The sequence below is a fragment of the Myotis daubentonii genome, chromosome 2 (assembly GCF_963259705.1).
Source record: "Myotis daubentonii chromosome 2, mMyoDau2.1, whole genome shotgun sequence".
NCBI classification, from domain to species: domain Eukaryota; kingdom Metazoa; phylum Chordata; class Mammalia; order Chiroptera; family Vespertilionidae; genus Myotis; species Myotis daubentonii.
The window spans coordinates 2,646,234-2,666,836 of NC_081841.1; the positions used below are offsets into that span (position 1 = coordinate 2,646,234).

At 61.9% G+C, this 20,603-nt stretch overlaps 1 protein-coding gene across 3 annotated transcripts in view; it reads right to left on the reverse strand.

Annotated features, from left to right (window-relative positions):
• ARHGAP8 (Rho GTPase activating protein 8) overlaps positions 1-20,603 on the reverse strand; it is a 38,984-nt gene that overhangs the window by 10,491 nt on the left and 7,890 nt on the right. Inside the window, exons 2-8 of one of the 3 annotated variants that reach the window (XM_059681404.1) lie at positions 17,550-17,666; positions 16,528-16,671; positions 12,696-12,783; positions 10,770-10,901; positions 9,515-9,601; positions 6,539-6,637; positions 3,742-3,852 (exon numbers count right to left, since the gene is read on the reverse strand). In XM_059681404.1, coding sequence (XP_059537387.1) covers positions 3,742-3,852; positions 6,539-6,637; positions 9,515-9,601; positions 10,770-10,901; positions 12,696-12,783; positions 16,528-16,671; positions 17,550-17,666 — 778 coding nt within the window. The remainder of the gene's footprint in view (positions 1-3,741; positions 3,853-6,538; positions 6,638-9,514; positions 9,602-10,769; positions 10,902-12,695; positions 12,784-16,527; positions 16,672-17,549; positions 17,667-20,603) is intronic. The other 2 variants (XM_059681405.1, XM_059681406.1) reach the window with 2 other exon arrangements.

Genomic DNA, 20,603 nt, shown 5'->3' on the forward strand with positions numbered 1-20,603 from the left:
TGGCAAGGTGATGGCTTTCTGTTCTGTGCTGTGGAACCCAACTCAGCAAATTAGCATTTGTGAATAGGACTCTGCTATGAACTTTAATGATGTTTATTCATTCACAGTCCAAGCCAATGACACATTCGGTGCTTTACTGACTATGTTCATTGCCATTTTATTACAGTGTTCGCAATGAAGCGGCATAAAATATTAAAGAGCCAATCGCACGGATTCCCTCTCAGAGCGGCCTGTGCAGGGTTTCAAAGGTTGTGCGATGCTCCTCGTCACGCCCTCGGGGCACAAGGAGCGGGTTTGCACAGTGACGACTGGCCCTGCTGCAGGGGTGGGGAACGTCCGGCCGGCGGGCCGTGCAAGGCCGGCGAGATCACGTGGTCTGGCCCTGCCAGGGCACGCACGAGGGGTGAGTTAATTCAGTGTTTGACGGAACATCGCGGGCCAGTGTTTCCGTTGATAGTTTTGTGTGGCCTGCAAATGGTGGTCTAAATATCCCATGGCCCCTGGCAGAGAAAAGGCTCCCCACCCGTTTGCAGGCGGGCACCCGGCTTTTGTAAGGGGCATCACCACCGCCTGCCGTGTCCACACGTTCTGAGAGGCACCTGCTCAAACCCAAGACCACAGGGCCCTGGTGGGCTTCCCAGAGCAGAGGGGCCACACAAATGACTGCACGTCCCCCGCACGCGGGTGGGCGGCTTTTTAAAAAGTATGTATTTTTTTTGACTTCAGAGAGGAAGGGAGAGGGAGAGATAGAAACATCAATGATGAAAGAGAATCACTGATCGGCTGCCTCCTGCACGCCCCCCACTAGGGGTCGAGTCCACAACCCGGGCACGTGCCCTTGACCGGAATCGAACCCGGGGCCCTTCAGTCCGCCGGCCGACGCTCTATCCACCGAGCCAAACGGGCTCGGGCTCGGGTGGATGGCTTTTGAAGCCCATGAGGTGGGCGTGCTTTTGGTCTTACACTTTTAAAGTTTTATCAGACAACACGAGACAGAAGTGGCTCTGAGCAACAAAGGAGCGAATCCAAGAGGCGCAGCTGGTCATCAGGGGGAGGCTGATGACGGAAAGGACCCCGGATCAGGACACAGTAGCACAGCAGGACCTCGGGACGGCCGGAGACAGGCCAGAGGGTCACAGGTGGCTTGAAACTCCCCGGCCTGCTGGCTGGGCATTCCTGGGACCCTCCTCTGAGCCGAGTGCTCACCAGCGCCCCCAGCGGGGCCCACGGTCACTGCAGGTGCGTTCCCCGCCCTGCCTTCAGGGGGCCTGTAGGAGTGTGAGGTCACACCCATTCACAAGAGTGGGCCACACCAGCACGTTTTTACAATATTTAAAAAAAGAGAAAAGGGTGCCCTGGCCGGTGTGGCTCAGTGGTTGGGCATCAACTCACGCACCCAAAGGCTGCCGGTCTGATTCACGGTCGTGGCACATGCCTGGGTTGCAAGCTCCATCCCTGTGGGGGAGGCAGGAGGCAGCTGGCTGATGCTTCTCTCTCATCGCTGCTTCTGTCCCTCTCCCTCTCCCTTCCTCTCTCTCTCAGATCAATTTAAAAATATTAAAAAAAATAAAACTAGAAAGAAGAAGAAGAAAAAAGGACAGGAAGTGCCGTTTGGTGAGCTTTCGTTCCAGCAGCAAATGCCGCTGAGGGACCCCGTGTGCCTGGCCGGGGGCGGGGTGAGCCTCCAGGGCCAGCAGCGACGCTTTTCCATAAAGTTAGACATTCAGTGCCTCACGTGCAGCAGCCGCATCTCGAGGGCTCGACAGCCACACGTGGGCAGTGCGGGCCATGTCTAGCATCACAGAAAGTTCTGGAAAATAACGGTTCATCTTTAACGGCGGTGACGCACCGAGGCGCCCATCCTACCTCCTCCCTGCACACCGGGCACCACCCCTCCCTGCTGCACCTCCTGGCCCTCCCTGCCAGCTGTCAGCAGGCTCCCGGGCCACCTGCCTGGCTGGGGGTGAGGTTCCCCCAGCCCCTCCCCGCACACCCCACACTGCCTGCCTCCCATGGGCCCTGGGGATCCCGGGGGAGAACGCGTTCCGGCCTTTTCCACCTCTGGGGGCGCCTGCTTCCCTCGGCTTGTGGTCCTGCAACGTCCCAGCCCTGCTTCCTGCTTCGTCCTCACCTCTCCTCTCCCTCCTCCTCCTCCCTCTTATAAGGACCCTTGTGGTGACACTGGGCCCCTGACCACCCAGGACAATCCCCCACCCGAGACCCTAAACCAGTCACTCTCACACAGGCCCTTCTGCCATGTAAGGCGACAGATTCACAGGTTCCCTCATGGAGGGGGTGTCACTGTTCTGCCCGCCACACCCTCCTCTCTGCCCCCCTTCACTCCAGGCCAAGAAGAGAGGGGGGTCCCCGGGGCCATGTCTGCCGCCCCCTCGCCCCAGAGCGCATGCGTGAGAGGACAATGAGGGCTCCCCACACCCAGAGGCCTCGGGAAGGACAAGTGACAGGTGGGAGGTGGCAGGTGGGCATCCTCCAGCCCCGCCCAGGTGCTGCCCAGAGCCTTCTCATGTCTCCACCTCTCAAAGCGTTTCAAGGCGGCGAGGGATTTAACAGGTTTTATGTAGGAGAACCCACTGCACAGGAGTTTCCAACAGGAAGTGGCTCACTGAGGTGGAGCTGAGCAAACTGCTCCAGGACCCTCCGCGCCCCCCCGCCCCCGTCTCTGCTTCCTGTGCATCCTATAGATCAGGCCCAGCCACCCCACGCGGGAGGGTGAGACCTCCCCTTTGCCATCCCTCATCAGGTGCCTCAGTGCCAGGCCTGAGGGTAGGCGGATGGACAAAGAGCTCACCGCCGAACCCGGAAAACAACGAGAGAGACTCCCCACACAGCCTGGGGATCAGGCTGCCATCACGGAGGGCCCTGCGTGCATCAGGGGAGGCTTCCTGGAGGAGGTGCCACAGGTGGCTGAGTCTTAGAGATGAGGTCGGCCCGAAGGGTGGCCCAGAGTCCTTTACAAGGTGGCGGGAAGTGTCCTGGCCGTGACCCAGGGCGGGAGCCAGAACTGCCTGGTGCGCAGCGGTGATGAAAGCTGGGAGGACCCTGGGGCCCTGGTCCTCTGCCTGCTGCTGGGTCCCCTGCACAGGTGCACGCGCGCACGCGCACACGCGCGCACACACACACACACACACACACACACACACACACACACACACACGGCGGCTCAGTCACACGTCACTCTTCCTGCAGGACTAAGCTTGGCGACCGGAGGCAAAAGTCTGGGGACGACCTGCCCACACACAGGGGCATCCTAGGGTCCCCCACACACACAGGGGCGTCCCAGGGTCCCCCACACACACAGGGGCGTCCCAGGGTCCCCCCCACACACAGGGGCGTCCCAGGGTCCCCCCGACACACAGGGGCGTCCCAGGGTCCCCCCCCCACACACAGGGGCGTCCCAGGGTCCCCCCCACACACAGGGGCGTCCCAGGGTCCCCCCCACACAGGGGCATCCCAGGGTCCCCCCCACACACAGGGGCGTCCCAGGGTCCCCCCCACACACAGGGGCGTCCCAGGGTCCCCCCCACACACAGGGGCGTCCCAGGGTCCCCCCACACACAGGGGCGTCCCAGGGTCCCCCACACACACAGGGGCGTCCCAGGGCCCAACACACAGGGGCGTCCCAGGGCCCCCCACACACACAGGGCGTCCCAGGGTCCCCCCCACACACAGGGGCGTCCCCGGGCCCCTCGGAGGGAGTGAGGACAGGCGCGGCTCACTCACTACTGCAGGCTGACGCCAAACTGCTGGGTGGGCAGCGGAGGCCGGGGTGGCGGCGTCTTGGCGGGAGCGGGCGGCCGGCCCCTGTGCAGGTTCCGCAGCTTCTCGTCGTACCTGCGGGCCCAGCAGAGGCCGCTCTCACCCTGTGGGCAGGCTCTTTGGGCCGTGCGCACACACGCGCACACACACACACATGCACATGCACACAGCTATTGCTACAGGGGTCCACAGAGATGGCAGGAAGGGAAGTCCAACCCCGTCACTGCCCAGGCTCTCCTGCCAACCCCTGGCCACTGTGTCACCCACGTGTGTCTGCACAGGGACAGCCCCCTCCCTGGAAACGCCTCCCGGCCACTGTCCCTGTGACACTCCTCAGGAGTCGCCTCCTCCTGGGAGCCTCTGCAGTCCCCCCTCCCCGGGTCCCTCCCAGCTGGGTTCAGTGCCCCCTGCAGCCCTGCTGGCGCGCCCCGACCACCTGGGAGTGTCCTGAGGGCAGGCGCTCCCTGCACTGCTCCCCCCCAGCATCTGGCACTGACTTGGTGCCCAGAGGGAGCCCAGCATCTCCACACCCTGTGAGGCTGCTGGCCCCAGCTGCATGCAGCTGGGCGAGGGCCCTGCTCCTTCAGGGGAGCCCCCAGAGAGGGAGCTGCAAAGGGCGGGGCGCCAGGGAGGGTCAGAGGGCACCAGGCAGGGTCAGAGGGCACCAGGGAAGGTCAGAGGGCACCCAGGGAGGGTCAGAAGCATCTGCTGGATCGGGCCCCGCCCTGTGCTGGCTCGGGGGTGAGGCCACCGCACACCTTCATGAGACGGGAGGGCGTCGCTCGCTGCGTGTAAAACCAAGCAGCAGACACACCGGGCTTTCAGCAAACGCCACCGGCCCCGTGGGGGTCCCGGGCACCGGGATGTCCTGAGAGCATTTGGTCCCCACAGCGTCCCCACACCCTGACTGCCCTGACCCCGGTCCCCACACCCTGACTGCCCTGACCCCGGTCCCCACACCCTGACTGCCCTGACCCCGGTCCCCACACCCTGACTCCCCTGACCCCGGTCCCCACACCCTGACTGCCCTGACCCCGGTCCCCACACCCTGACTCCCCTGACCCCGGTCCCCACACCCTGACTGCCCTGACCCCGGTCCCCACACCCTGACTGCCCTGACCCCGGTCCCCACAGCGTCCCCACACCCTGACTGCCCTGACCCCGGTCCCCACACCCTGACTGCCCTGACCCCGGTCCCCACAGCGTCCCCACACCCTGACTGCCCTGACCCCGGTCCCCACACCCTGACTGCCCTGACCCCGGTCCCCACAGTGTCCCCACACCCTGACTGCCCTGACCCCGGTCCCCACACCCTGACTGCCCTGACCCCGGTCCCCACAGCGTCCCCACACCCTGACTGCCCTGACCCCGGTCCCCACACCCTGACTCACCTGACCCCGGTCCCCACACCCTGACTGCCCTGACCCCGGTCCCCACAGCGTCCCCACACCCTGACTGCCCTGACCCGGGTCCCCACACCCTGACTGCCCTGACCCCGGTCCCCACACCCTGACTCCCCTGACTCCGGTCCCCACATCCTGACTGCCCTGACTCCGGTCCCCACACCCTGACTCCCCTGACCCCGGTCCCCACACCCTGACTGCCCCTGACCCCGGTCCCCACACCCTGACTGCCCCTGACCCCGGTCCCCACACCCTGACTGCCCTGACCCCGGTCCCCACACCCTGACTGCCCTGACTCCGGTCCCCACACCCTGACTCCCCTGACCCCGGTCCCCACACCCTGACTGCCCTGACTCCGGTCCCCACACCCTGACTGCCCTGACCCCGGTCCCCACACCCTGACTCCCCTGACCCCGGTCCCCACAGCGTCCCCACATCCTGACTCCGGTCCCCACACCCTGACTGCCCTGACCCCGGTCCCCACACCCTGACTCCCCTGACCCCGGTCCCCACACCCTGACTCCCCTGACTCCGGTCCCCACACCCTGACTCCAGTCCCCACATCCTGACTCCCCTGACCCCGGTCCCCACACCCTGACTGCCCTGACCCCGGTCCCCACACCCTGACTGCCCTGACTCCGGTCCCCACACCCTGACTGCCCCTGACTCCGGTCCCCACACCCTGACTGCCCTGACTCCGGTCCCCACACCCTGACTGCCCTGACCCCGGTCCCCACACCCTGACTGCCCTGACTCCGGTCCCCACACCCTGACTGCCCTGACTCCGGTCCCCACACCCTGACTACCCCTGACTCCGGTCCCCACAGCGTCCCCACACCCTGACTCCGGTCCCCACACCCTGACTGCCCTGACTCCGGTCCCCACACCCTGACTGCCCCTGACTCCGGTCCCCACAGCGTCCCCACACCCTGACTGCCCCTGACTCCGGTCCCCACACCCTGACTGCCCTGACCCCGGTCCCCACACCCTGACTGCCCTGACTCCGGTCCCCACACCCTGACTGCCCCTGACTCCGGTCCCCACAGCGTCCCCACACCCTGACTGCCCCTGACTCCGGTCCCCACACCCTGACTGCCCTGACCCCGGTCCCCACACCCTGACTGCCCTGACTCCGGTCCCCACACCCTGACTGCCCTGACTCCATGCCAGAGCAAGGACGCTGCACCCCAGCAGCCCCAACGGAGCGTGAGACCCATCCTGCAATGGAGGCCAGAAAGCGTGGGTCCCGCCGGCCCGCGCCGCCTCTCCCCGTGCCAGCCCCGCGCCAGGCGGGCCGGCACTCGCTGGGCAGGAAGAGGGGCCCGGACCCAGATCATGCGGGATGGGGTGCGACTCACCGCACGACTTCTGGGGGGATGGCCAGCTGGTCGCATCTGAGGTGCTCACGGAGCTCGCTCAGGTAGTTGAAGTAGGTGACTTTTTTCCCAAACTTGTGACTAAAAGTGCAGAAGAAGATGGGAACTTTAGGCTGCCACAGAGCTGCGGGCGCGGGGAGGGTGCTGGGAGGGCGCGGGCTGGGCGGTCAGCACGTTCCACTGAGTGTGACCGCCCACACCGCCCAAACCAGGCGCAGAGCTGCGGGCGCGGGGGTGCTGGGAGGGGTGCGGGCCGGGCGGTCAGCACGCGTGTTCCTGAGTGTGACCGCCGACACCGCCCAAACCAGGCGCAGAGGCCGCGGCGCCCGGCTGCGGGCGTTTCGCTTTTATGGCTCCCGGATGCACCAGACGCTCTGGAGACGCCTCTGCATACGAACAAGAACTGCCTCCAGGTTGAACCGGCCGGAACCTGCGTGGGGGCGGGGTGGCGTGGGAGCGAGGGCGCGGGGAGGGCGGCCGGAGCTACTTTTTGTTGTTGTTTTACTGTCCTCTTTTTTTTTTTTTTTTTTTATAAAAACAAACAGACATTTTCCACCGAAATTGTCAGCATAAAGGAGGTTTTAAAAACTATAAAAATTTGGAACCAATCCGATTCATCCGGTTGTGAATATCATCAAATGGCTCTCAGGCCTCAAAAATGGAAATGGGATAAAGTCAGTAACAAAAATAATGATTTGAGCAAAGTGAAGGCAATAACAAGAAAATAATTTGGGGCTAAATATAGTTTAAGAGGTTGTAAAAGATATAAAACTCAAACCCACTTTCAAATAAATCTTATCTAAAAGAAGGAGTATGGATAATGGGAATATATAATTTTTTAATGAAACAATTTTGCTTCAGTGCAAAAGTATAGTTAACAAAAAATAAAAAGGAAATGTCTCATGTGACTGAGCAGGGACAGTTTCCACAGAGGCTGCCCGGTCAGTGGTGGCTTCCCACCCGGCCACCTCCTCTCCCGAGGGCGGGGCCATCAGAGTCCTCTCTGGATTCTCCCCAGGACAGAGTGGCCCTGGGGACACAGTGGAGCCAGCACGGCCGTAGGCCAGACAAGCCCTGGCGTCCTCGCCCCTGCAGGCCTCAGCCCCCGGGAATGGCTTCTCCCTCCGGAGGCGACCGTGGCACCCAGCCCACTGCCACCCTGGCAGGCACCACCCTGTGTCCGGTGCTATGTTTCTCATCTCTTTTTTTAAATAAATTTTATTTTTCATTACAGTTGACACACACTATCCTTAGGTCGGGTGTACAACCGTGACCAGACCCTTGGGGACGGCAGGAAGTGACGGATGAATCCAGCGCCCGCCCCGCCCCACACACGGTCACTACAATGTGCTTCCCCGTGTCCACGTGATCCGCGAGCCTCGGCGCCCTGAGCTGCAACGTGGGGAGGGGACAGGAGGGCACCGTGAGCCCAGCACCCGCTCCTGGCAAGTGACCCCCCATTTTCCTTTTAACGTAAAAAACAAATCCTCACCCACGTATCTGTTTTTTGTGGATTTTAGAAAGGACGGGGGAGAGAGAAAAGCACTGATTGAGAAATATCAATCGATTGCCTCCCATATGTGCCCGGACTGGGGATCGAACCATAACCTGTGCCCTTACCAGGAACTGGACCGTGATCTCCTGGCTCATGGGTCGACGCTCAAGCACTGAGCCACACCAGCCAGGGCTGGGCAGCAGGTTGTACAGCTTCCCTGAAGCTTGACTGACTGACACAGAACGGCCCTCGCTCACCTGCCGTTGGGTGAGTGTGGACGGTGCGTGCCCGTGACACCGTCTCCACAGTCAAGGTGGCGAGCGCATCTGCCTCCCCAGCTTCCTCGTGTCCTCCTGCGTGCGTGCGTGCGTGTGTCTGTGTGTGTGAGTGTGTGTCTGTGTGAGTGTGTGTGTGAGTGTGTGTCTGTCTGTGAGTCTGTGTGTGTCTGTGTGTGTGTGAGTCTGTGTGTGTGAGTGCGTGTCTGTGTGTGTGTGTGAGTGTGTGCGTCTGTGTGTGTGAGTGTATATGTCTCTGAGTGTGTGTGTCTGTGTGAGTGTGTGTCTGTGTGTGAGTGTATATGTGTCTGTGTGTGCGCCTGTGTGTCTGTGTCTGTGTGTGAGTCTGTGTGTGTGAGTGCGTGTGTGTGTATGTCTGTGTGTGAGTGTGTGTCTGTGTGTGAATGTGTGTCTGTGTGTGAGTGTGTCTGTGTGAGTGTGTGTGTGTGAGTGTGAACACAACATGAGATGCGCCCTCTTAGCCAGTGTCCGAGCGCATGACACCACTGTTACCGCAGGCTCCGTGCTGCCCAGGTCTCTAGAACCTTCCCATCTCATAACGGAAACCGCGCTGTTTTATCACAAGCCCAGCTGAGCCCAGAGCCCGAGGGAGGCCCAGCCGGGTGTACTGGCTCCCCTAGTGGAGGAGGGGGAATCAGACCCGTGCCCGGCCCCCAGCCTCCCGCACTGGGGGGCAGAGGGGGCCTTGGGGTCCTGTGGGAACATCGCGGGACAGAGGCTTCAGAGCTGCAGGGAGGCTCCGCATCCCAACGCCAGAACCCCCTTGGCCTCTGTCTGCGGTTCGGTCCCTCTCCAGCCCGCAGCCCTTGCTGGACCCCAGGCTCTGCAGATGGCGAGCAGGGCTCAGGCCGCCGCACACTGAGGTGTGAGTGTGAGTGTGTGTGAGCGTGGGGGGGGGATGGGTGGATGGCACAGGGTTCCTCCGCCCCTCACAGCATGGACGCTGGAAGTGCCTTCTCAAGTCCCAGCATGGCCCCGAGAGCAGACACGCTCAGAAGGCAGCCGCTCGGAGAGCGACCTGGGATCACAGACGGTGCGTGGATATGTGAGCACACGCATGCATGTGCACGTGTGAGCACATGTGTGGGTGCACCCGCTCATCACGTGAGAGGAGGGTCGCTGGGACCCGGGGGGCCGTGTGGCCGGGGCCAGGCCAGCGGGCGGTACCTGATGAGGGGCTTGAAGACGGTCCACAGGACTTTGATGAAGCTGGTGGGGTGCACCACGTAGAGGGCCTTCAGGCTCTTCTTGTACCTGAGGGAGGGGACAGGCCTCGGACCCGCCGCACGGCAACGCCCGAGCTGAAGGACGCCCGCTCTCGCCACAGCCAAGTCAAGGACGTCAACCCCGACTCAGAGAGGGTCCCCCGGGGAGTCAGGGCCCGCCTCCCGCCCAGCGTGGGCGGCACCCGGTGGCGGTGTCACTGGGGCTCACGCGGGGGGCCGGGGCGGGGCGTACCCGAGGGCTAAGGGGCGACGCGCTCAGAACTGACACTGCACAGACCCTCACCCCTTCTCTGCTCGGAACTGACTCTGGGGGCAGGGCGTCCACCCTGTGGGCCACGGCGTCCCCCACCGCGAGGCACCGGCACCCACTTACAAACGAGGTGCTGCTCCGCTCCCTCTCTCCCTCCCTCCCTCCTGAATAATTCAGGGCAAAGCCTTTGGGCTGAGCCAAGGCAGCTGGCACGCACCGGGCGGGGCGGAGGCTGCGAGCGGGCCAGCGGGTGACCCTGGGGCCTGGCGGGGTCAAACCGGCCGCCTCCTGCTTTGGTACGGCCCGCAGCTAAGAGGGGCTAATTCCACGGTTGGAAAAAATTAACAGGATGACAGTTCTTGACATGACGTGTGGAAATGGAATGAAGTTCACATTTCAGCGTCCAAAACTACTTTTTAAAAATTTCATCCTCATTCAAGGATATATTTTTCATTGATATTTTTTTTTTAAAGAAAGTCGAGGGGAGGGAGGAAGGTGGGAGAGAGAGAAACATGGATGTGAAAGAGACACACAGTTGCCTCCCACACATGCCCCGACGGGGGGCTGGGGATTAAGCCTAGAACTGAGGCACATGCCCCTGACCGGGAACTGAACCCATGACCCTTCGGTGCACCGGCCGGCGTTCTAACCACTGGGCCACCGGCGAGGCCCAGAACCGCTTTTGCGGGAACACGGCTCCGCGGTTCGCTCACACACCGTGGCTGCGCTCCCGCCGCGCGGCAGCTGAGTGGCCGTGAGCAGACCCGATGGCCCGCGAGCGGGACTCCTGACCGCTGGCCCCGTAAACACGCGTGCCACCCCGCCCCACGGACCACGCGGGGCACAGCCCGGCTCCGAGAGGAGGCGACCAGCCACTCCTGCCCGTGCCCCCCGCACCGTGAGCCGCGTGTCGCCCGCCCGCCCGCCCCCAGGCCCCGGCACGCACTTCCTGTCGAACTCCCGGTAGGCGCCCTGCAGCCAGCGCAGCGACGGCTTGTTCTGGCTGCTGAGCCCGAAGTGGAAGTAGACGACGGTGTAGTCGCTCTGCACGTGCTGGTCCAGCGTGTGCCTCAGGTACCTGCGGGAGCACGGCTGTCACCCGGCCACCCTCTCGTCACTATGAGGCCAAACAGCACCCCCACCCCCGCCCCGATGGCGGCCCCTCCCGGGAGGCCCCGCACAGTGGACAGCCGCACCGCGGCTCCCAGCTCCGCCCGCGGGCGGTGGGCAGGGGACGGGGCGCACCAGGCGCCCGGTGCAGGCGGACGTTCCCGGACGGAGGGGAAATGCAGAGCCAGGCGTGACAGCAGACCCCCCGGTGGCACTGAGGCGCTCACACTGTCCTGCCACCACCGCCCCCTCTAGTTCCAGAACGGGCTCCTCACCCCAAAGAAAGCCTGTACCTGCCCCCATGGAGCCACCATCTCCCCGCCCGGCCCCGCCCCGCCCGGCCCGCCAGGTCTGTCCGGTTCTTCCGCCTTCACAAGACCACCCGTCCCGACTCGCTCCTGCCCAGAGCGGCACCGGGCTGCGGGCCGACCCGCGGGTCATGGACGACTTGATGCCACAAAAGGCACAAGTGGACAAGGAGAGGGTTTGACCTCAGAGGCCCCGGATAAGCGCTGTCCTGGGACCAGGTGTCCCCTCGCCCTGGGGCCCGTGAGCTCTGGGGGGTGGGGGGGAGCCAGCCAGTGGCAGCTCCCTCGGGGAGGCCACACCTCCTGGCGGCAGACACGGGCGCAGACTGTCCCGGCCCGGGTCCTGGCAGGGGTTCCGCTGTCACCGCTGCATCTTGAGTTGCTGCCGGAGGTTCTGAGGGATCGGGTCGGACGCGTGGGCCCAGGGACTCTCAGAAAGCAGCCAGCCCCGAGGCTTCTGCACCTGCCCTTGAGTGGGGGTCGAACCCGTGACCCTTCGGTCCCCAGGCCAGTGCTCTAACCACTGAGCAAAACCGGCCAGGGCTGCTCCTGGATCCGACCGACCTTTGTGAGCTGAGGCTGCAGACACGGCTGCCCTGAGCTGTGGGTGGGAGTCGGTGGGTTCCCATAGAGCTGCCACAGTCTGCCCCCCTACCCCCTAGCCCCCTACCCCCCACCTTCTGAGCTGCCCCTCGCCGCAAGCCAGGCTCCCAGGCGGCCGCACTCTCTGTTCCTCGCAGAGGCACACAAATTTCCCAGAAACACCCAGAAACGGGCCGGGGTTCAGCCCATGGGGGAACCACAGTGAGAGTGTTGTCAGAGGGCAGATCCAAGGCAGGAGCACCCGAGTCCTGGGTGCAGGAAGTGCCCCTCGGCCGCCGCAGTAGCGTGGCTGGGCCTGCCTCGCAGCGTAACTTGCTGAGCAGGAGGACCCTGATGGGAACGGTGGCCACAGTGGCCGGTGGAGCAGGAGCCGTCCTCAGACCGCAGCCCCCTCCCCAGGCGGAGGTGCCACCGGCCCAGGTCACCCGCTCACCCTGAGGGCGACTCCTGGCAGAGATGGGCCAAGTGTCCCTGCTCTCATGCAGCTCCTGGCCCCACCAGGAGGGGGTGCTGGAGGCAGCATGGCCCTCGCAGAGCTGGCGGATGCCAGCGGCAAGGGACAGGATGGAAGGGTGATGGTGGCCAAGGCAGCACACAGGTGAGTGGGAGGTGCAAGTGCAGAGGGCCGGGGCCGGGGTGGGGGGGTGGAGGGGGAGGTGTGGAGGGGCTTTGAGGGAGCCTGGGGCCTAGGGCTGAAGCTCAGTCCCTGGCGGTCATGTGACATCTGCCTGGGGATCCGCTGGTCAATCTACAAATGTCAGCCTTTGACCCTGAACATCCATTCAGGCTGGTGACGCAGGGGCGTGCGCACGGGAGGCGTGCGGGGAGGGGTGCGGGCACAGGGGACTTACTCCAGCAGACGCCTGTGGTTGAGCTCGTGCGAGGGGGGCATCCGGCAGCAGCTGAAGGTGACGATGCGTCTCCCAAGGTGGTCCTCCCCTGCAGGAAGACCGGCTGAGCTCGGAGGCACCCACCAGCCTGGCTCTCGGAACTGCCGGCCTGAACACACACGGGCGCTCCTGACCGCCCGCCCAGCTTAGGGGGCAGGCGGCCGGCACTCGAAGGCAGCGCCTGCAGGGCGAGCATCAGCCACAGGACACAGCAGGCCTTCCACGAATGCTGGCGCCTCCCGTAGGCACAGGCCCACTCCCTCCCTGCCCTGATTCCCCGGTTTTGGTGGGGGATGGGGGCTCGCAGCAGATCAGCGCACATCGGACCTCCTGCTAATGGGGGCCCTGTGCCGGCTGCGAGAGGGGCTGCTGGGCAGCTGGGCCAGAGCACGGAGGGGTGTGGAGACAGGGCAGAACGGCAGGTGAGGAAATCAGTACTCAGTTCAGTCAGCAACAGAGCATGAGGGGCACTGCCGGGCTGTGAGCCCCGCCACCCTGCCACCCGCACGGGAGAGCTCAGCACGTGCAAAGGCACTGGGGCAGCGACATGGAGAGGGGATGGAGCCTGGCGCCACACCAGGCCCACTTCCTTTTCCCCAGCAGCGTCCTGCTTGCACAGAGCGGTGAGCCAGTCACTCCTCATTCAGTAAACACTGAGCCCCTCGTTTGCAGGCCCACCGACCAACATGACGCTCAGCTGTGAAGGGAGCTACTACTTCGGAAGGCTTTTTATGCCCTTTAAAACCAAAAGGCCCCTCCCTCAGCATTTTCTTTCCATAGCAACAGATTTCTAAGGGTCCAGCCAAAGGAGCCTCACAGCATTATTTACCCTCAACAAACATTCAGCAAAGCTCACAGGGAGTGGGGCAGAGGGTAACCCGGTTCCTGACACTCTTTTCTCTACCCCTGGTGCATTTGAAAAGTTCCGTATTAACGAGAGGGAGAGGGACTCACTAGCCGGGCAGCCCCGAGCCGGCCCCTCTGCTCATCTGCAATACGGAGATAATAACGAAAGACTCTGAGGGGTATAGGAAGGGTTAAATCAAGAACTTAAAGTTGGCATAGCGCTGGCACACAGTAGGTGCTCAATAACTGTGACGTGTTACCACGTGCCTGGATGCTGGGTGCTTCCAGGGGGGAAACTGAGGCCCAGAGAGGCAAAGTGAGCGTCGGAGCCGGTTCAGCTCACAGCTGGCTGACTCCGAGGGCAGCACCCCCAGCCCGGCCTCCCAGCCCCCTCTGCCCCTGGGAACCCCGCAATCACAGCGGGGAGGCTCCCACGCTCCTCAGCCGTGCGGACCCCGGGGACACCCAGCCCCTACAGCTGATTAAGCAGTCACCACAGCAACTGTGTCAACAGCATCCGTCAATATGAGTAAATACCCTTGCCTGTTCTCCGGCAACACGGGCCAGTGTATCACAAACAGGCTTCACGATGATATAACACGGACGGAAATGAAAACCATCCATAACATGCAGATCCGGGAGGCATCGGTTTCATCCACTCCCGCCTTTCTCCCTCGCTGCTTACAAGGCGGCATCGCTCACTGCCTGAGGCGGGAGCCCCGCGTGCGATACAGAAGCGATTCCGCGGTCCATCACGCCTGGGGAGGGGAGGCCGATGAGCTGCGGCAGAGGCAGCAGAGGCGGCAGCAGCCCCATCGGGAGGCCTGGGCTGGGGCTGGGGGTTGGGTGCTAGGTCGCTAACCTCTCTGCGGAAGTGAAAGGGATTCTGACGGCTGGACTTGTTTGCCTGCCGCCTGATCTGGGCGGAGCGGTGACCAGGCGTCCAGCAAGACCAGGTCCCGCGTGAACCTCCCTTAAAAAAAATCCTCACCCAAGAACATGCTTCTTATTGCTCTTAGAGAGAGTGGGAGGGAGAGGGAGAGAAACATGGATGTGAGAAACATCGACTGGCTGCCTCCTGCATGCACCCCAACCGGGGATCGAACCCGCAACCCAGGCATGTGCCCTGGCCTGGCATGGAACCTGGGACCCTTCGGGGCACAGGACACCGCACCCCCGGCCAGGGCTCCCTCTCTTTCTTTTCTCTCGTCTCTGCCGCTCGCCCGTTCCGCGTCTCTGGGACGACACCTCTTGCCTCCTCTGATCCTGGGCTCCAGAACCTTCCCTCTGCCCACACCGCGTCCCGCCATCTAATCTCGCCTCCGAGTCCCGGCCCTGGCCCCAGACTGGCGCTTCAGAGGATGGCCGCTTCTGGAAATACTTAAATCAACTTTATTCATCAAACACTATCTTAAGTCCTGGCCGGGTCCTCAGTTGGTTAAGAGTGTCACCCTGGCCCATCCGGTGTGGCTCAGTGGTTGAGTGCCAACCCATGAACCAAGAGGTCGCTGTTTGATCCTCGGTCAGGGCACATGCCTGCGTGGCGAGCTCGATCCCCAGTAGGGGGCGTGCAGAGGTAGCTGATAGGCGTTTCTCTCTCATTGATGTTTCTATCTCTCTATCCCTTTCCCTTCCTCTCTCTCTAAAAGCAATCCTATATAATAGAAGCCTAATATGCTAAGTGTCCAGTCATCCAGTTGGCTGTTCAACCAATCAAAGCATAATATGCTAATGATATGCTAAGACCACTCAACCATTCACTATGACATGCACTGACCAGCAGGGGGCAGACAGTCGACCGGTCAACCAGTCGCTATGACGTGCACTGACCACCAAGGGGCAGATGCTCTGACCGGTAGGTTAGCTTGCTGCTGGGGTCTGGCCGATTAGGACTGAGCAAGATGGGCCGGACACGCCCTGGAGCCCTCCCACGGTCCCTCCTCGGCTGGCCAACCTCCCGCATCTCTCCCCGGCCCCGGTAGTGCACCTGTGGGGTCCCTTGGTCTGGCCTGCGCCCTCTTGCAATCCGGGACCCCTCGGGGGATGTCAGAGAGCCATTTTCAGCCCGGCAGCAGAAACATTGGTCGCTGTGATACGCATTGACCACCAGGAGACAGATGCTCAATGCAGAAGCTGCCCCCTGGTGGTCAGTGTGCTCCCACAGGGGGAGCACTGCTCAGTCAGAAGTCGAGCTCATGGCTGGCGAGTGCAGTGGTGGTGGCAGGAGCCTCTCCCGCCTCCACAGCAGCGCTAAGGATGTCCGACTGCCGGCTCAGTGGGCCTAAACCATCAGCCAGACATCCCCCGAGGGCTCCCGGGCTGAGAGAGGGTGCAGGCTGGCCGAGTGCACACATTTCATGCACTGGGCCTCTAGTAAAAACATATTTTAACAAGAAAAAGTGTTGTCCTGATCTGCCAAGGTTGTGGGTTTGATCCCCAGTCAGGGCACATACAAGAATCACCCAGTGAACACACAAATAAGTGGAACAGCAAATTGATGTTTCTTTCTCTCTCCCTTCCTCTTTCTCTCTCAAAATCAATCAATAAATTTTTTTTTTAAAAAGCAGAAACGATACAAAACACCATCTTAAGAGTTAAAAATTCTACAAAGCTTCCATTTGGCCAAATATATGAGCCCTTAAGTAACGACGGTCATTTCACTATCACTTGTGACAAGTCTTTGGTTTTGGCTGTGGGTTTGATGTTCAGTACTGGACGAGTGGCACCTGGGGAAGAAAATTAGGGGAACCTGTTGGTGGGAGTGACGCGTGGTTGCCCCTGAGGTGGAGCCCCGGGCGGGGTCCTGGGGTGGTGCGTGCCACTTCTGGGAGGAGCGGGAGGCAAGAGCTGCAGGTCCTAACTGTCCCCCAGGCCCACCCCACGCCTCAGGGCCCACAGGAAGGAAGGCTGCACGGTCACGCCCCTGGGACCACGCAGTGGGACTCACCTCCCACCTGCAGGATGCCGTGTCTGGCCACGTCGTAGAAGGGGTGACTCAAGCTCAGGGCAGGGTCCTGGTCGGCCGTTGCCACCGCTGAGGGTCTTCGCACTGCGCCCAGCGCGGCTGCCTCCTCCTCATCTCTCTGCAGCTCTAGGGCGGACAGTGAGGAGGAGAGGAAGTCAGCTGTATGCTCCAAGGAGGAGCATGAGGGGGCCTCCTGACATCTTCTTATAGGACAGTCACCATGCCTCAGCTGTGCACCCACTACTCGCCCACCTCTGCTGTGCACCCACTACACGCCCACCTCTGCTGTGCACCCACTACACGCCCACCTCTGCTGTGCACCCACTACGCGCCCACCTCTGCTGTGCACCCACTACACGCCCACCTCTGCTGTGCACCCACTACACGCCCACCTCTGCTGTGCACCCACTGTGCGCCCACCTCCGCTGTGCACCCACTATGCGCCTGCTCAGTGTGCAGCACCATGGAAGAAGAAGAATGAGACCCGTGTGGCCTTCACACTGACAGAAGTGGAACCTGCGGCTCAGAGAAGGGGAATGACGTCCCCAAGGTCACACTGCTAACTGGCACCAGGGTGTGGGCTGAACTCGATCTCCCAGCTCCAAACTCTGGCTCGGGCCCTTCCTGAAAGATGCTGGCACTGGGAGCTGGCAGCAAGCCATGGCGGGGTGGAGGGCAGACACTGGGTGGCTGTGCTGTGAGGCAGGAAGCGCGAGCAGTTTCCGAAGGGGACTTAGAGAAGGGGAAGCGCCTTCATACAAAACAAATGGAGGTGTTTTCGGAAATGTCTCCAGCTGGAAAAGCATGGGGCTTCGAGCCTCAGGTGAGCACCTCCACACCCCGCCCCCCGGCACCTCCCAGGTGACCTTATTTGGGAGGCAGGGCCTTCAGAGATGAAAGGAGCTAGGATGAGGTCGCCCTGATGAGGGGGCCCTGGACCCAGCGATGCTGGACTTCTCTGGGAGAAGGGAGGACGAGAGACACGAGGGAGAGAGTCCTTGCACCTATCTCGGCCAGCTCCTCCAAGTCCAGCCGGGCCATGCTCTGCGGTGGGCAAGGGGGCGGGCACACTGTCACGATGCCACCTCTTGGGGACCCGGACAGGGGCTCCTTCTGACGCCCTGAGGGAGAAGCAGAGGAAGGGGGCGCATTTCACACACGTCTCCTGGATAGGGCTCCCTCCCACCAGCCGGGCCCGGGGCCGGAGAGCAGGGCGGAGGGCCGTGCGGGTGGGAACAGCACCTGCAGGGCCCACGAACGCCCCGGACACCATCACGCCTGCCTCGCCACCCCCCTCAGAGACTCGCACACTCACTCCTGTGCCCATTGTACGGAGCGAGTAACTGAGGCCGGCAAAGATCAGTTGGAGCTGCACAGCTGGTAACCATAACAAAAGCCAGGAGTCACCCTGTGCCCGGGACGCTGCCTCAACACCTGAAAACATCTAAAAAAATCCGTGTGTGTCCAAAAACGAGATATTCTGTGTCCCTGGAAAGGAGCAAAGTACTGACACACGCTAGGTCGCGGAGGAGCCTCGAGAACATCACGCTACGTGGCAGCAGCCAGCACGGAGGCCACAGCGTGTCTGATTCCTCCGATACGAACAGGCAGCTCCAGAGACAGGCAGCGGAGCGGGGCTGCCAGGCGGGGGAGGAGGCGCCAGGGGGACCGTGACAGCACGGGCTCTTTCGGAGGCGACGACAACGTCCTAAGGTGACTGGGTGACGGCCGCGCCATCTGTGAACACACCAGCAGGCTGAGCCGCACACTCTCCGTGGGCGGAGTGTGTGGCCTGTGAGCTGTATCGCAATAGCGGTTTAAAAACATTAACAAAACACGGTGAAAACAGCATGTAAGATTGGTCCAGTATTTTAAGAGCAGAAAAAAAAATGTTTAACATCGTTTTTAAAATGCTGTTTTCTGCCCTGGCCCATGTGCCCAGTGGTTAGAGCACTGGCCCGCACACCAAAGGGTCATGGGTTCAATTCCCATCAAAGTCACGTACCTGGGATGCAGGTTCGATCCCCGGCCCAGTCGGGGTGCGTTTGGGAGGCAACCAATCAATGTGTATCGACCTTTCTCCCTCTCTCTCTCCCTCCCTCCCGCTCTCTCTAAACATCAGTGGAAAAATATCTTCGGGGGAGGATTAACAAACAGGTAAATAAATAAATAAAAGTGCTGTTTCCTATGAATTCTTGGGGTTAAGATTTGTCAACCCATTTTTTCCCATGTTTGTCTTTTTATTTTCACTTTTGCAAAAGCCTGTATTGCTCTTAATATGAGTTAATGTTATTTAAACTAACAAATGCATGATTGGTAATAGAAATATTTTATGATATAAACATATTAAAAACCTTGTCTCCTTAAAAAAAAAACAACAACCAAAAATCCCCGCTAGCTTAGTGCCACTTCCAGCTCCATTTCACAGATGAGAAAACTGAGGTAGAGAAGGGAGTCGCCTGCCCAGATCCACGGCCCGTTAAGGGGCAAGGCTGCAGGGCTGGCAGCTCTGACCCAGGACTGAGGGTGGTGCAGACCCGGGAGTGAGAGCCAGCTGGCCGGGCTGGCGCACACACAGGGTGCAGGCACACAGCACCAGGCAGGGGAGCCCAGCCCTGCCCCCTGGGCCCCACCTGGCCCCACCGCCCACCTTCTCCACGGAAGGAACGCACCGTCCTCCAAGTCCAGCCTTCCCCAAGCTGTGGCCGATCACTGGCGAGGGCCCTGGGGGTGACGCCAGGCCTGGGAGCCTGTCCTCAGCCCTGGCCGGGAGCCACGCCCCACCCAAGTGAAAGTGAGAAAAGAAACTCAATCGCCTGCGCAGCTCCAGGCAGGGCGGCAGGAGGCCTGAGGAGCTGAGAGCCCTCTCGTTTGGCTGTGGGCACCCACCCAGCCTGGCTGCCGGAGGCAGGGTGCCCGGACTGGTGCTGCCCTTGGCAGTGGGGGCTGGGGGACAGTCCTGAGGGGGGCCTGCTGCCATCATTCCACTTGCACCTCACAACAGGCAGGGGCTCCCCAAAGTCTGATGATGGAAGGAGGCCACCCCACTCCCTGCCCCCCAGCGCAGGTCCTACAGTCCCGTGTGCCCTTCTGCGGTCCCGCCCGGAGGCTGAGCTGTCCCCAGCCAGACAAACACCTGGAGAGCAACCTCGGCAGCACCAGGTGCCCCCCTGAAAACGCAGGGGACCATGGAACACTCTAGACCAGTGATGGCGAACCTTTTGAGCTCGGCATGTCAGCACTTTGAAAAACCCTAACTTAACTCTGGTGCCGTGTCACATACAGAAATTTTTTGATATTTGCAACCATAGTAAAACATAGACTTATATTTTTGATATTTGTTTTTTATACTTAAATGCCATTTAACAAAGAAAAATCAACCAAAAAAATGAGTTCACGTGTCACCTCTGACACGCGTGTCATAGGTTCGCCGTCACTGCTCTAGAACATGTCTGTTTGAAAGCCTGGCAGGAGGCCGAGCCCACCAGGGCGAACAGCTGAAACAGTCCTCGTCCTCGGCCCAGGTCTGCCCGCCCCGGCACCGACGGCCAGGGGCACACGGAGCCCTGAAACCAGGAAGCCGCTTCCCCTCCCGGCCTCCGCTTTACCCAAAAGGGACGGTCCGTCTGGTTTCCCTTCAGGGTCAAAACCTCGACCCCATCGGCCGCAGGGACACCACCATTTGTTCTGAAGTTGGCTCGCTTGGCGGGTGTCACCCATAACCAGTGCTTTGTTGTGGCAACAGCAGCTAGTTGTGGGGGGATCTGGTGGGGGGGCCTGCGAGCCTCCCTCCCCACAGGGTCTTATAGTTGAGAGTAAAATATGGCCGCCCACGGGCTCAGGCACCCAGGGGCCCGGACCAGAGTCGGGGCCGCTCCCCACCCCTACTGCGCGCGGCCAGCAGGGAGAGGCCTGGGCCCGGGGAGGCCAGCGCCCTGCTCCCACGGGCACCGCCCGGTGGCCCATCTTCCCCGGCCCAGGAGCCCGTGGCGCGGGTGGCGGGTGGCGGCGCCCCGGGCAGTGCTCCCGCAGAGGCTGGCCCACCCGCCGTGAGGGGA